The sequence below is a fragment of the Schistocerca piceifrons genome, chromosome 3, assembly GCF_021461385.2.
Source record: "Schistocerca piceifrons isolate TAMUIC-IGC-003096 chromosome 3, iqSchPice1.1, whole genome shotgun sequence".
Lineage (NCBI taxonomy): Eukaryota > Metazoa > Arthropoda > Insecta > Orthoptera > Acrididae > Schistocerca > Schistocerca piceifrons.
The window spans coordinates 291,389,266-291,406,398 of NC_060140.1; the positions used below are offsets into that span (position 1 = coordinate 291,389,266).

The window sequence follows — 17,133 nt, forward strand, 5'->3', positions numbered from 1 at the left end:
GGGAAATGGATGCAGGTTATTTCCGTTTACAAGGTATATTATCCAAGAGAGACACACAAGAATAGGCCCGCACCATTGCCTTAAATCTGTTCAAGATATGAAACACTTTCATGCAAGTGTATTGAGATCCTACTGGAGAATGGAAGTTGCCTCTGTAGGAATCAGTGTGCATTCTGCAAACAACCACCTTTTGAAATTCTGCTTGCTTTTTTACACATGAGATCCAGAGGACAACAAACAGCAACTCCCAGGTGGTGATATGGCGGATACCGTCATAAGTTCTGTGGAGGGTTCACAAATGGTGATGGTGGTGGTGGTGGTCATGGTGGTGGTTAGAACATCACAATGTCACACTATTTAAGCAAAATGCTTGGTGCAGGGACTAACAGTAAGGTACTGTGCATAAATGAGCCTGAAGAGCCATTACTATTCTATTACACTATTTATCATCACTATAAACATAAACAACTTTAAAATATGTAGGAGTATCTGCACAGAATAAACTAAGATTGAACAAAAACATAAAATTAACTGTAGGAAAATTGGACAGCAGATTCACTGGAAGAACCTAAGGAAATGTAATTCACCCATGAAAGCAGCAACTTGTAAGATCTTTATTTACTTCGCCAGCCCAAGACCGTTATCAGGCAGGATTAATGGGGGGGCAGATAGAAGAATGAAGAACAGCATGTTTAATCTTTGATTCATTTACTAAGCACAAGAACATCATAGACAAGTATTCCAATAACAGAAACTACAAGAGGTGTAGTGTGTGATGGAAATAGTCATACAATGATAGACACTTTTTGCCCGGTACTTCACAGGGGTTTATGATTTATGTATGTGTTTTACGTAGATGTGACTGCAGGGATTTACTATTGAAACTGAATGTGCTTACATTGCATCCAGTATGGGGCAATTTGGGGTGGGGAGATTATAGTAGTAAAAAAAAAGCCTACCCTACACTAAATATAGCAAAAAGTGGCTTGTTGAGTAGACATAAAAAAGTTGTATATCATCATCATTTTTATTTTCCCTAGTGAATTTCAGTCCTTCACAGACTGTACACGTGTGAAATGTATGGAATGTGCATCACTAGTCTGTTTGTCATCACAAGGTCTACATGTGAGTCCTTTTCAGTCCCTGGTGTATGTGACACATACCTTGTTTCCAGCCTTGCACATCCTATCTCCTTTTCTTCCTGAGGCAGAAGTAAACAGTTCTGACAGTTACACAGATTTTTTCTACTTCTCAATGTGTGTGCCAGATATACTTTGAATTTTGTCTTCTTAAATTAATTAATGACCACATGTTCTGCTCCATGAGATTTTAAAATTTCCTCATGGTGAATTTTCCTTTTGAGATAATTAACAAATTAACAAAGTGAAAACTAAGTCCACAGAAACTTACCTTAGGATCCTTGGCAACAAAGTCTGGAATCATTGTCTTCGTGCAATTTAGCCAACTGGGCACACGAGAGGCCTCTCTGCTGATCTTTGTCACCTGTGGCCCCAGTTCATCCTGCGATTATATGAAATAATTAGAAGAAATGATTATCAGGACAAAAAGGAACAAAACATACTGTATACATCCCCACATCTTTCTTTACAATTAATACAAGGGGGGGAGGGGGGGCCTCACCACCCCAAATTCCCTCTAGTAACAAACTGATAAAGCCTTGATGCCTCAGGATGTGTCCTGTCAGTGGATCCCTTCTTTTATTTAAGTTATGCCATAAATTACTTTTTCTCCAACTTGATTCTGTATCTCCTCATCAGTTACTTGATCTACCCATCTGATCTTCAATATTTTCTGTAGCACCACATGCAGAAGCTTCTATTATCTTGTATGAGCTCCTTATCATTTATTTTATTTTTATTTATTTATTGTATTTTTTTGCTTGGAGACATCAACTGGTGCCTTTTGCAAACGTCATAGCATTATTTTACAAGTTTAGTACAGTCATATATACATATGTGATCACATATACATGATACAAATGTACCATTGTACCTAATAAAGCACAATATTGGGTGTTACATCGTACCTATTACAAATATTCAGATTTTACACAACTGTGTATATATATAAAAAACAAAGAAGATGTGACTTACCAAATGAAAGCACTGGCAGGTTGATAGACACACAAACAAACATAAACATACACACAAAATTCTAGCTTTCGCAACCATCGGCTGCTTCGTTAGGAAAGAGGGAAGGAGAGGGAAAGATGAAAAGATGTGGGTTTTAAGGGAGAGGGTAAGGAGTCATTCCAATCCCGGGAGCGGAAAGGCTTACCTTAGGGGGAAAAAAGGACAGGTATACACTCGCATACACACACATATCCATCCGCACATACACAGACACAAGCAGACATTTTCTGTCTGCTTCTTGTCTGTGTATGTGCGGATGGATGTGTGTGTGTGTGTGCGCACGCGCGAGCGCGAGAGAGTGTATACCTGTCCTTTTTTCCCCCTAAGGTAAGTCTTTCCACTCCTGGGATTGGAATGACTCCTTACCCTCTCCCTTACAACCCACATCCTTTTGTCTTTCCCTCTCCTTCCCTCTTTCCAGACGAAGCAGCCGATGGTTGCGAAAGCTAGAATTTTGTGTGTATGTTTATGTTTGTTTGTGTGTCTATCAACATGCCAGCGCTTTCGTTTGGTAAGTCACATCTTCTTTGTTTTTAGATATTTTTTCCCACGTGGAATATATAAACCAAGATGAGGTGACTTACCGAACAAAAACACTGGCAGGTCGATAGACACACAAACAAACACAAACATACACACAAAATTCAAGCTTTCGCAACAAACTGATGCCTCATCAGGAAAGAGGGAAGGAGAGGGAAAGACGAAAGGATGTGGGTTTTAAGGGAGAGGGTGAGGAGTCATTCCAATCCCGGGAGCGGAAAGACTTACCTTAGGGGGAAAAAAGGACGGGTATATATATACACACACACACACACACACACACACACACACACACACACACACACACACACACACACACACACATATCCATCCACACATATACAGACACAAGCAGACATTTATATATAATATGTAAGCCACTTCCAAACCATAACCAAAAAAAAATTTTTTTTCCACTTTCAACAACTGCTGCTACAAAATCCACCGTTTCCAGTTCACAAACAGTTCCTTTCAGCTATTAAACAGTCATTTCGGCCAGTTCCAATAACTTTCGCTTTTTTTTCCATTTCCGTTTTTCCCACGTCACTGATCTTTTTTAGCCACTTCCCACAGGTTTTAACGTCATTATTTCTTCGTCAGACAATTGTTAGCCTTTTTCACTATCTTCCACCACAAAACCATTACATTTACACACAGTTTTGTCTAAATTTTCCCGAATTGCTCCACCCTTTAACGTGTTTTGGCGGCAACACAACCACATAACCTTTGTGCACATCGTTGTCTACCAACCCAAGTTCACCACAGGATCAACATAGCCCATCTATAACCAACACCTTTTCGCCTTTTTTCAGACCAGATCTCCAGTTGCTTTCTAGTTAACCTTATCTCTCGCCATACATTTTTATTTTCATTTTCATTTCAGCCTCATGTTACACTTTCCACCTTCTAATACCATGTCACCCTCACAACGACCCCATTAAGTTTTATTTGCATTCCCTCTGCAACATGCCTTCGCCCTAGCCAGATTATACTCCCATATTTTATTTTCCCAGGCTTGTCTGACATTTGGCATTACGCCCAAAGGCCTCACACTTAAAGTTCCCATCTCTGGCTGTAATCCTTCTTTCCATCAGTCCCTATACCAGTTCCAAACTGAACAATCCATTGCCCTCACCCACCTAATCCTTCACCTACACATCAACTCAGCCAATTAACACACCCATCAACTCCTATCCTTAATGAAAGTCCTCAATCTTTCCTCTCCCACATCCACACCGGCTGTTCAGAGCATACTCCTACAGGCCAATCACAAATTAGAACAGCATGCCACCTCCACCTCAAAAAACTATCCAATCTCCTGGTTTCCCACCTCCAGAAAGGCAACTCACTCACCCTTCACAACCTTTCCAGCAAACCTCAACCTCCTCTCACTGCACACAGACCCAGTCTGTCCCATCTACTCAATCTCCCACTTCCAGCTCCACTCCCCCCAAACCCTCAAAATTACAATCAACACAATCTGGAACCACAACACCCTAATTCAGTAGTTAACCTTTCCTCCAAACCTCTCTCCCAATCCGAAACCTCTGTCCTATCCAAAGGCCTCACCTTCAGCCCTACTCCCAGATTCAACCAAACAGCCCTTGTCAAAGATTTACTGTCCTACACCCGTACTCTCTGCTGGAAATATCACTTTGCCATGAAGAAAAATGATCCTAATCCTACTCCTAATTATCCAACTCCCCAAGACACTATCCAAATTGAACCCTGCCTGGAACAGTTCCGTCCTCCGTCGCAGCGGGATACACCTCCTCTTCCTCAAAATCACCCTCTCCAAACCTTCCAGGGAGTTCTGACTTCCAGCCTTGCCTCTCAATCCTCCTTAAAAAATCTTAATCCTACTCCCAACATCACCACTGCTGAAGCCCAGGCTATCCGTGATCTGAAGGCTGACCGATCCATCGTCATTCTTCCGGTGGACAAGGGTTCCACAACCGTGGTACTTGATCGTCGGGAGTATGTGGCTGAGGTACTGCGTCAGCTTTCAGATAACACTACATACAAAGTTTGCCAAGGTAATCCCATTCCTGATGTCCAGGCGGAGCTTCAAGGAATCCTCAGAACCTTAGGCCCCCTACAAAACCTTTCACCTGACTCCATCAACCTCCTGACCCCACAAACACACCGCACCCCTACCTTGTACCTTCTTCCTAAAATTTACAAACCCAATCATCCCGGTCGTCCCATTGTAGCTGGTTACCAAGCCCCCACAGAACGTATCTCTGCCTACGTAGATCAACACCTTCAACCCATCACATGCAGTCTCCCATCCTTCATCAAAGACACCAACCACTTTCTCGAACACCTGGAATCCCTACCCAGTCTGTTACCCCCGGAAACCATCCTTGTAACCATTGATGCCACTTCCTTATACACAAATATTCCACACGTCCAGGGCCTCGCTGCGATGGAGCACTTCCTTTCACGCCGATCACCTGCCACCCTACCAAAAACCTCTTTCCTCATTACCTTAGCCAGCTTTATCCTGACACACAAATTCTTCACTTTCGAAGGCCAGACATGCCAACAATTAAAGGGAACAGCCATGGGCACCAGGATGGCCCCCTCGTATGCCAACCTATTCATGAGTCGCTTAGAGGAAGCCTTCTTGGTTACCCAGGCCTGCCAACCCGAAGTTTGGTACAGATTTATTGATGACATCTCTATGATCTGGACTCACAGTGAAGAACAACTCCAGAATTTCCTCTCCAACCTCAACTCCTTTGGTTCCATCAGATTCACCTGGTCCTAATCAAAATCCCATGCCACTTTCCTTGATGTTGACCTCCACCTGTCCAATGGCCAGCTTCACACATCCGTCCACATCAAACCCACCAACAAGCAACAGTACCTCCATTGTGACAGCTGCCACCCATTCCACATCAAACGGTCCCTTCCCTACAGCCTAGGTCTTCGTGGCAAATGAATCTGCTCCAGTCCGGAATCCCTGAACCATTACACCAACAACCTGAAAACAGCTCTGGCATCCAGCAACTACCCTCCCGACTTGGTACAGAAGCAAATAACCAGAGCCACTTCCCCATCTCCTCAAACCCAGAACCTCGCACAGAAGAACCCCAAAAGTGCCCCACTTGTGACAGGATACTTTCTGGGACTGGATCAGACTCTGAATGTGGCTCTCCAGCAAGGATACAACTTCCTCAAATCCTGCCCTGAAATGAGATCCATCCTTCATGAAATCCTCCCCACTCCACCAAGAGTGTCTTTCCATCGTCCACCTAACCTTCGTAACCTCTTAGTTCATCCCTATGAAATCACCAAACCACCTTCCCTACCCTCTGGCTCCTACCCTTGTAACCGCCTCCGATGTAAAACCTGTCCCATGCACCCTCCCACCACCACCTACTCCAGTACTGTAACCCGGAAGGTGTACACGATCAAAGGCAGTGCCACGTGTGAAAGCACCCACGTGATTTACCAACTGACCTGCCTACACTGTGACGCATTCTATGTGGGAATGACCAGCAACCAACTGTCCATTCGCATGAATGGACACAGGCAGACAGTGTTTGTTGGTAATGAGGATCACCCTGTGGCTAAACATGCCTTGGTGCACGGCCAGCACATCTTGGCACAGTGTTACACCGTCCGGTTTATCTGGATACTACCCACTAACACCAACCCGTCAGAACTCCGGAGATGGGAACTTGCCCTTCAGTATATCCTCTCTTCTCGTTATCCACCAGGCCTCAATCTCTGCTAATTTCAATTTGCCGCCGCTCATACCTCACCTGTCTTTCAACAACATCTTTGCCTCTTTACTTCCGCCCGACTGACATCTCTGCCCAAACTCTTTGCCTTTACAAATGTCTGCGTGTATCTGTGTATGTGCGGATGGATATGTGTGTGCACGCGCGCGCTTGCGCGAGTGTATACCTGTCCTTTTTTCTCCCTAAGGTAAGTCTTTCCGCTCCCAGGATTGGAATGACTCCTTACCCTCTCCCTTAAAACCCACATCTTTTCGTCTTTTCCTCTCCTTCCCTCTTTCCTGATGAGGCAACAGTTTGTTGCGAAAGCTTGAATTTCGTGTGTATGTTTGTGTGTCTGTCGACCTGTCAGCACTTTTGTTTGGTAAGTCACATCATCTTTGTTTTTAGATATATTTTTCCTACGTGGAATGTTTCCCTCTATTTTATATACACACACACAATAATTTATTTTAGTTTAATATTAATATTCACTTAAAGAATATAAACACTTGTCAATCAAGAAATATTTCAGTTTCACTTTGAATAAGTTCCCTTTGTGGCACCTTATAGAGCTCGGTAATCTGTTGTACCATATATGACCACTAATGCATGGACTATGGTCTGTTGTTTTTAATTTTGTTCTTTGTCTGTAGTAGCAGTCTTTATTTCTTGTATTATAGGCATGCATATCAGAGCACTTTGTTGCTTTGTTTTGATGTTTCACAAAAAATATAATTAATTTGTAAAGATACAGTGAGTAGACTGTGAGGTATTTATGATGAACAAAGATTTCCCTGCATGAATCTCTATACCCTAATCCATGGATAATTCTGATTGCCCTTTTCTGTAGGGTTAATATTCTGTTCATATGTATGTCGGCAGCACAACCCCATATCTCTATCCCGTAATTAATCTGTGCAAAAATGGTTCCATAATAATTGTTTTTAATATCTGATGTGGGACTACTTTTGATAACTGGCTAATTAGATGTAATGAACTGCTGATTTTATTGCATAAAAATTTGATATGGTTTACCCATCTTAGATTTTCATCTAGGTGAATACCTAGAAATCTGCAGCCTTCTGTGTCCACTACTTCAATTCCACCTATGTTACTGATAGAGGTTTGGTGAGAGTTTGTAAGTTTAAATGGGAATAACTGAGATTTACTGATATTAACTTTCAAACCTCGATCTTGGAAATAAGTAGTTATTTGACGTAGGCCCTCAGTTGCTACCAACGTTAACTCATCATTTTGTTTACCAAGAAATAACAGTGAGGTATCGTCTGCATAGGTTACCAATTGGGAGTTGAAAGGTTGATCTATATCATTTATGTACACTAGGAAAAGGAAAGGGCCCAAAATTGAGCCCTGGGGTACACCTTGCGTGACTGTCTCATATTTGGACTGGAAATTAATGATTTGATTATTGATTTTGTAAGTCAGCTTTGTGCACTGCTTGCGGTTAAATAAATATGTAGCCAGCAATTGCATGGATGCAGCATTTACATTGTATGACTCAAGATTACTTAAAATTAACTCATGGTTTGCCGACTCAAAGGCTTTAGTGAGGTCTAGAAATATGCCAGCTGTTTGCATTCCTTGATCAAGGGCACCATATGTTTTGTGAAGAAATTCCGTAATTGCTGTGATAGTACTATGATCTTTTCGGAATCCATGTTGTGTGTCTGTTAGGAACATATTTTTCAAGAAATAGTCACTAAGTTGTGTCAGCAGCACAATTTCAAATACTTTGCTTAAGACAGGTATTAATGATATGGGCCTGAAATTTGAAACCTCTTCCTTGGATCCTTTTCTATGCACTGGTTAACTGTGCTCCATTTGAATACATTTGGAAATGTATGTTCTCTAATACTGCAGTTTACCAGGTGGGTGATTATTTTATCTAATTCCTTATTACATTTTTTAATCACGATACTACTCAAACCATCCCATCCGCATGAGTACTTATTCTTTAGGTTATTTATTATCCTGCCTATTTCTTTTTCACTTACTTGTTTGAATTCAAAAGGTGGCTCTTCAAAGTGGCAGAGCTTTACCTCACTACTCACAATTGTGTTATTAACTGGACTAACAGCTGCAGATATAAAGTATTTATTGAAAACATTGCAGACTTTATTAGGATCTTTAATTGTGTTTCCTTCGTGTCTTTTATTTACAATTTCAGTTTCTGGCTTCGGCATGGCTTTGCGAAATTGATTTACAATTCTCCATGAGGTCTTGGCTATATTGTCTGACTGAGCTATTTCACTGCTGTATATCTGTTTTCTTAGATTTGAAAGCTCTTTCTTAAAGATTTTCTTGGCTTCATTGTGCTTGGCCTTAAAAACCTGCAGGTTTGTTGACTTGTGTAACACATCCAGGTCCTGGATGTTTTGCCTGAGTTGGTTCACTTACATAAGTTCTGGATCCAGGCATTAAAAGTGTTCCTGTTCTTTGGCGATCTTGCATTTCTCGATCTACTACCGAACCTCGCTTCTGTCTGTCTAGTTCATGTTTCATTTATGTATAGGACTATACTCCATAAAAAATCTCAAAAACAGATTTCCTAATGCAAATTTATATTCAATGCTACCAAGCTACTCTTTCTCAGAAATTCTTACCTTGCTATAGCCAATCAGCATTTTATATCCTCTATACTTCAGCTATGATCAGTTATTTTGTTGCTCAGATAGCAAAGCTTGTCTACTACTTTTAGTGTCTCATTTCCAAATCTAATTCTCTCAGCACTGTATTATTTAATAAGATTACATTCCATTACTATTGTTTCACTTGTTTTGATATTACAACCTCTTTTCAAGACACTACCAATTCCATTCAACTGCTCTTACCAAGTCCTTTGCTGTCTCTGACAGAATTACAGTGTTATTCACAAACCTCAAAGTTTTTATTTCTTTTCCCTGAACTTTAATATCCTTTCCAAATTTCCCTTGTCTCTCCTTTACTGCTTGCTCAGCATACAACATAAGGAATAGGTTACAACCATACCTCACTTTCTTCTCAAACAGTGCTTCCTTTCCTGTTCTTCAGTTCACAACTGCAGTCTGGTTTCTGTAGCAGTTGTAAATAACCTTTGCATCCTGTATTTTATCCCTGCTTCCTTCAGAGTTTCAAAGAGTGTATCACAATACACATAACCAAAAGCTCTCTTTTGCTCTAGATAAGCTACGAATGTAGATTTTCCTTCTTCAGCCTATCATGTCACAGCTGATTCTCCCGAAGACCTCCATTATTCTTAGGGAATCTCACCTATTCCAGAGGCCATGTTTTGACGTAGGACTTTCACTGCTCTGACAAAATCGTCTCACACAGACACATCTCACACTTCCTCTTCCTTTTCTATAATGTTGCTATCAACTTTATTTCTTTCATACAGCCATTCAATGTATTCCTTCCACCATTCAGCTTTTGCTTTTAACTACTGGCATACCATCTGAGATCTTGGTATGCAGCTGCTTCGCTTTCCCCAAAAGAGGTCTTCAGTTTTTATGTAGGCAGCATCCACATTTCCCATAGTTAAAGCCGCTTCCACAGCCTTACATTTGTCTTGCACCCATTCCTGCTTAGTCATTTTGCACTTTCTGTGAATCATTTTTCGTACTCCCTTTCACCTGTTTCATTTCTTGCATTTTTATATTTTCTCCTTCTGTCATATAAATTTAATATCATTTCTGTTTTCTGAGAATTTCTACTGCACTTTGCCTTTTTGCAGATTTAACCCCATGCTGCCTTCTCTCTCTCTCTCTCTCTCTCTCTCTCTCTCTCACTCTCACTCTCTCTCTCACTCTCACTCTCACTCTCACTCTCACTCTCACTCTCACTCTCACTCTCACTCTCACTCTCACTCTCACTCTCACTCTCACTCTCACTCTCACTCTCTTCCCCGCCCCCCTTCCCCCCCCCCCTGCCTCCCCTCCATACTGCTTTATTTCAGTCCATAACAAATTTTCACCTCCCTTAAATATCTGCAGAAATTTATAATGGTATCCACCACACAAAGCAAGATTCCTGTAGTTACTGATGTCAGAAGGGAACCATTTTTAGATCAGAATATAGAATTTGTAGTGGTCTGTACATATTAATAGTAAAAATAGTTCACTTTTAATTGTAGCTGAATACAGGTCCTCACTGGGAAATTTTGAACTGTTTGTGAGGCATATGGATTCCTTACTCTGCTATCTATCAAACACAGCAAGCAGTTTGTGGTGATTTCAGTATAGATTTTCTGAAAGATTCTGATAGGAAAAAGTATATAGAAATATTATTTGGATCCTAAAATTTAACCTCAGTAATAAAAATTCCAACATAAGTGGATAAAGACAGTAGGATCCTAACTGACAATGTTTTCCTTAATGAAGCTGAAAGCAAGAAAATATAAACTGTATACCTAGTAATAAAAATGCTCTTTGATTATGATGCACAGTCAGCCAGGATAAAACAACAACATAGTGCCTTACGGTATAGACACTTCTCAGTGGAAATTAGTTATAATAATTAATGACTCCAGGACAAACATTTCTAAGAATAGTTTACAAGAGATGATCTGGAATGAAATTTGTAACAAACCAAATACTGAAATAAAATTTAAACTATTCCGTGATAAATTCATATCATTAGTTGAAAATAGAAATTTGCAGAAGCTAAACAGAAAGGACATTAAATATCAATGCAAAAGGCCATAGATAACTAAAGGGATTAAACCATCTTGTGAAAGGAAAAGGAAAATGAAACTTATTTTTAAGGATAAACTAAGGCCCTGTAGTAGTTGCAAACCACAAAAACTGCTCAAAATTACTAAGAAGAGTTATGATAAATCAAGGAACATGCACATTATGTCAGATATCAGCAATTCTGACAACAGATTTAAGTCTATATGGATTGTAGTAAAAGAAGAGGCAGGACAACAGGCCACAGAACATGAGAAAATCACACTATATTGACTTATATGGAAGGGCTACAAAAGATCAGTCACAGGTAGCATTCATCTTTAACAACCATTTCTTAAATGTAGTAGAAATTACAGGGGCAAACAATTCAAGGGAAAAACCAAAGCAACATGTTGAAAAAGCAGTTGACATAAAATTCAATCATATGGATGTCTCATTCGATTCTCCTTCTAAAATTAAGAACTTTATATGTTCTCTCAAAAATAAAAGGTGATCTGGATTTGATAGTATTTCAAACAGAGTACTAAAGACTTGTTTCCACATAATAAGCAGCGTGTTTTCTGAAACAGGTAATGCATCACTGTCTCAGCGCATTTTTCCAGAGAGATTGAAATGTGCCCTTCTTACACCCCTTTATAAGAAAGGCGATAGCAGAGAAGTCAATAACAACTGACCCATTACATTTCTGACATTTTCCAAAAGTTTTGGAAGGTGATTATTGTAGAACAGTATCCCACCTGAAAATCAATAACACCCTCAGTAAACCACAATTCGGATTTCAGAAGAGTTGCTAAACTGAGAACACCATCTGCATCGTCTCACCGAATTTTACAAACATTAAATTACAAAATAGCACTTGGTATTTTCTGTGACCTACCTAAGGCATTTGACTGTGTTCAACAATAGAAAATCCAGGATGGACTGTAACAGTATTATTAAAAACACACACACACACACACACACACACACACACACACACACACACACACACAAGTAATGGCCGCTATCGACAGGGGATCTCAGGTTGATTCCGTATTTCTGGATTTCCGGAAAGCTTTTGACATCGTTCCTCACAAGCGACTTCTAATCAAGCTGCGGGCCTATGGGGGTTATCGTCTCAGTTGTGCGACCGGATTTGTGATTTCCTGTCAGGAAGGTCGCAGTTCGTAGTAATAGACGGCAAATCATCGAGTAAAACTGAAGTGATATCAGGTGTTCCCCAGGGAAGCGTCCTGGGACCTCTGCTGTTCCTGATCTATATAAATGACCTGGGTGACAATCTGAGCAGTTCTCTTAGGTTGTTCGCAGATGATGCTGTAATTTACCATCTAGTAAGCTCAACCGAAGACCAGTATCAGTTGCAAGGCAATTTAGAAAAGATTGCTCTATGGTGTGGCAGGTGGCAGTTGACGCTAAATAACGAAAAGTGTGAGGTGATCCACATGAGTTCCAAAAGAAATCTGTTGGAATTTGATTACTTGATAAATAGTACAATTCTCAAGGCTGTCAATTCAACTAAGTAACTGGGTGTTAAAATTACGAACTTCAGTTGGAAAGACCACATAGACAATATTGTGGGGAAGGTGAGCCAAAGGTTGCGTTTCATTGGCAGGACACTTAGAAGATGCAACAAGTCCACTAAAGACACAGCTTACACTACACTCGTTCGTCCTCTGTTAGAATATTGCTGCCCGGCGTGGGATCCTTACCAGGTGGGACTGACGAAGGACATCGACAGGGTGCAAAAAAGGGCAGCTTGTTTTGTATTATCACGTAATAGGGGAGAGAGTGTGGCAGATATGATATGCAAGTTGGGATGGAAGTCATTAAATCAAATACTTTTTCGTCGCAGCGAGATCTATTTACGAAATTTCAGTCACCAACTTTCTCTTCCGAATGCGAAAATATTTTGTTGAGCCCAACCTACATAGGTAGGAATGATCATCAAAATAAAATAAGAGAAATCAGAGTTCGAACAGAAAGGTTTAGGAGTTCGCTTTTCCCGCACGCTGTTCGGGAGTGGAATGGTAGAGAGATAGTATGAGAGATAGTATGATTGTGGTTCGATGAACCCTCTGCCAAGCACTTAAATGTGAATTGCAGAGTAGTCATGTAGATATAGATGTAGCCTCTCTCTCTCTCTCTCTCTCTCTCTCTCTCTCTCTCTCTCTCTCTCTCTCTCTCTCGCCCCATACACGCACACACGACCACAGTCTCTTGCTGCTGTGTCCTCAGCCGGAGACTGTCTCGTGTGTGTGTGTGTGTGTGTGTGTGTGTGTGTGTGTGTGTGTGTGTGTGTGTCCAGCAAGTGGCCATAGTAAACAATGTTCTTAAAAGTATTATCAAGTTGTTTCCTGCAATTAGTCTCACATTCAGTTTTCAAAAAGACACAACATACTCAGTTCTGCACTAGGGGTACTATACCATTTCAGTCTCTTTACTATCTGTGGAGTTAGTTGGCATATTAATTTATATTACCGAAGTGGATATTGGCTACATGTCTGTCTTGGCTAAAGCGACACATTCCATTTGCTATTCATGGCAATTTAACCACATTCCTATTTTCATATTCATTATTAGAGTGACTCATGCATAACTTCTATTTGACATTTTATATGTAACTCCACACTCACCAGACCAAAAATCTGGTTCTTCTTGCCACTGCACTTCACTAATTCCCACTTTATCTAACTTCAACATATCAGTTTCTCTTTTCCCACATTCCCACTGATAGAATCACCATTTTTGTTTTCCTGTTGATGATATCCTCATGAGTAGTCCCTACTTGGAGATCCAAATGGCAGGCTTTTTTCCCTCTGAAATGTGTTACCGAAGAGGATACCACAATTATTTAACCATGAAGCAGAGGTGCATGCCCCAGGAAAAGTAATGGCTATAGTTTCGCACCTTTACTTTCTGCCCATCACAATAGCAGCACAGCAAGGCCATGTTTTCTAACATTACAAGGCCAGATCAGTCATCCAGCCAGACTGTTGGCCTGTAACTACTGAAAATGCTGATGACCCTGTTCAAGAACCACAAGTTATTCTGGCCTCTCTACAGATAACCCTCTAGTTGTGGTTGCACCTACGGTACAGTTATCAACATCATTTAGATATGCAAGCACCCTACCTTGGTGAAGTCCATGGTTCATTCATGGGGTGCTCATGAACACTAAAATGCATAAGACAATGTGAGGACTGTTCGTAGCCAACCATTGTCAATAACAAAATCAGTTTCCACGGCTCACTCACACAGATAGCTCTACTGCACTGAAGCATTGCTCAAGTCTGCATTCACACAATGTGAGAGTTATTAATAAGTATATCTGTGTTCTGCTGCAAAATTCGCCATTGTAGTAGGAAGAGTTGGCCTTCAATAAATCCTGTAGGCTCCTGTTACATTGTATTTATAGCTAAACTTTTTATGGCTGCTGGCAAGGTATTGAAAATTAGTATTCCTGAATAATGGAGGACTTTCTGGGCCAAAGTGAATGACTACTTGTTCATAACGAGTTATATTTAGTACACATAGTTCTCTGAAGAGGCTCCTGCAATATGGTCTTGAATTTACATCACAAATTTCATAACACACTTGTGGACTGGAAAAACCTTAGCTTAGCTTAATGTGTTACCCTGAAACTGGCTACCACATAAAATTGTGGAATGAAGGCAAACAAAGTGCACCAGGTTTTTTTTTTTCCTTTTTTTTCTTTTTTACGGCACCTAAGGTGGAAGACATTTACATTACAAACAAACATTTTGGTTGTTGTTTCAGTAATTCCATTGTGTGCCTCTTCAACTTAATTTACTATCAGATTTTATTCTCTACAGTTTAACACTAGGGACCTCTTCCATCTGCTTGTCTTCAAATTTTAAATATAGGGGGGAACCAAAACTCCAGGAAAGTTTCATGGATTATTTAGGAACATTTGCTGATTATTTTGGTATAAGGGAATCCATCTTCAATGGGTTATTATACAGTAATAAAGTAATTACTGTGATTTATTCTGTTTGTTACCCCAGTTGCCTTTGATTCTGTGTAGACACCCTTAAAAAAAAAAAAAATGTCTTAATATATAATCATTCCAAGATGGAAGGATGCACTTTCACATGAACATCTTATGCACAAATGTGGAAATACTGTGATGTTGTCAAATCTTCATCAGCAGTCCTACCCATACTTCTTCGTATCACTTAATGTACAACTGACCGTCAGAAAAGGAACTGCCATGTTGTCTTTATTTTGTTACCTGATGTGGCTATCACCTTCTGATAACACATTTGCTTTTGATGGCTGGTTAATATTCAAAAATGTATCTGAATGAATGTAAATGATTTATAAATAACCTGCTAAGTACAAGAAGAGCAACTCCCATTCTGTAAGATGAGAATGTGTTTCCAGAGTGGAAGTTCAAACCTTGTCTTAGCCTTTTCAGTAATAATTGATCAAACACAGTACCCAGTACCAAGAGTCAGAAGTTTATCCTAGAAAGTGACAGCCTTGTTTTACAATCTACTGATTGTGATATGGGTATGGGAGGACAATATGGGCTCGAGTTTCTCATGTCTGGCTCTAAATGAAAGACCATACAGACTAATGAAAAGGAAATCCATCAGCTGATTACCTGTAATCTCTCAAGAGTCTTGTCGTCATGACCTGTGTGTACTTTGGTGACAGTACACCATTTATCATGGTATGTATCATAGCATCCCATCAGAAATACTGACATCATCCCCCCTGCAAAAAGAAAAAAAAGATGTTATTTTTCAGAGACGTTTCTCCCATTTGTCAACAAAATACACCAAGGTTCTCATGATACTGACAGTTCCAGCTTGTGTGCATACTGGTACTTAACCTTCAGAAGAAGACTTAGTTCAAAATATTGATATCAGACTGTGCAACAAGTTGTGTGAGAAATTGTGTAATAAATTTTGTTTTCAAAATGTGGACAGCTGAATACCTGCATGCATACATTTATTAGAAGTGCAAGTACTTTACAAAAAGTTTAGGACCAAAAGTATATGAATGCACTGACCAAATGGAGATCATTTTCTAGTTAGGGTACAAGGTCATGGATAGTGTTCGATATTTGGGGCTATGACACTGCAGATTCTGAAAAACCTTTTAAAATTCAGTGTGAAAAAAAAGTGGGTAAAAGTGTCTCATTATTAATGATTGCCATTTTATGTATATTTGTGGTACTTACAATTTCTTGTCAGATTACACTTTTCTGATTTTAACAATTACAGCTCCTATTAATGTAGTGGAGTTTGATTAACACACATGCAAGTTATGAGAGTCTAATACTATTTACACACATTTCCTACAGCTACAGCTGTACTTTGTAAGCCACTGTGTGCTGCGTGGCACAGAACACTATGTACCATTGGCATGTCACCTTTTCTGATCCCATTCACGACTGGCATGTGAGAATTATGACTGCTAGTAAACCTCCATGTGATCTCAAAACTCTCTAATATTGTCCTCATAATCTTTCTGAGACATATATACACAGGATGACTGCTCTAGATATGTATGCTTTTGGAATTATAACAGTAAAGCACACTGTGATGCACAACAACACTCTTGTAGCACTTTCCACTGGATTTGGATGAGCATCTCCTTGACACTTTAAACACTTACTAAACAAAACCTTTGTTGAAATGAGTTAATGAGCCACACACATTCAGAAACAAACTGTGTTCATTATAGTAGGCACATCAGTAAATTAACTAAAGTTGCCATTACACAGGGGGGGGGGGGGGGGGGGGGACTTTAAAACTTTGGAATAATACAGAAATTTATTGAGAAAATTTACAGAATGGGTAGATTTGTTATTTTGTAGCAAACAACCTCAAGTGTCATATAAAAGTGTCAAGTGTCATTTTGGTTTGTTGTAACTGCCATTTGTGATATGGAAAACATCCAACCAGTAACTTCCCACACTCAGTGCAGCAAATCAGGTGCAACTTGTGCAATGGCAGCATAGATTCAATTTTTCAGATAGGCTAAATTGTT

At 40.0% G+C, this 17,133-nt stretch overlaps 1 protein-coding gene across 6 annotated transcripts in view; it reads right to left on the bottom strand.

The window, feature by feature from the left end:
* The window catches only part of LOC124788188 (DNA ligase 3), a 637,556-nt gene that overhangs the window by 212,591 nt on the left and 407,832 nt on the right, over window positions 1-17,133 (bottom strand). For all 6 annotated transcript variants that reach the window (XM_047255354.1, XM_047255349.1, XM_047255352.1 and 3 more), the window contains 2 exons: window positions 15,740-15,852; window positions 1,411-1,521 (listed from right to left, as the gene is read on the bottom strand). In XM_047255354.1, coding sequence (XP_047111310.1) covers window positions 1,411-1,521; window positions 15,740-15,852 — 224 coding nt within the window. The remainder of the gene's footprint in view (window positions 1-1,410; window positions 1,522-15,739; window positions 15,853-17,133) is intronic.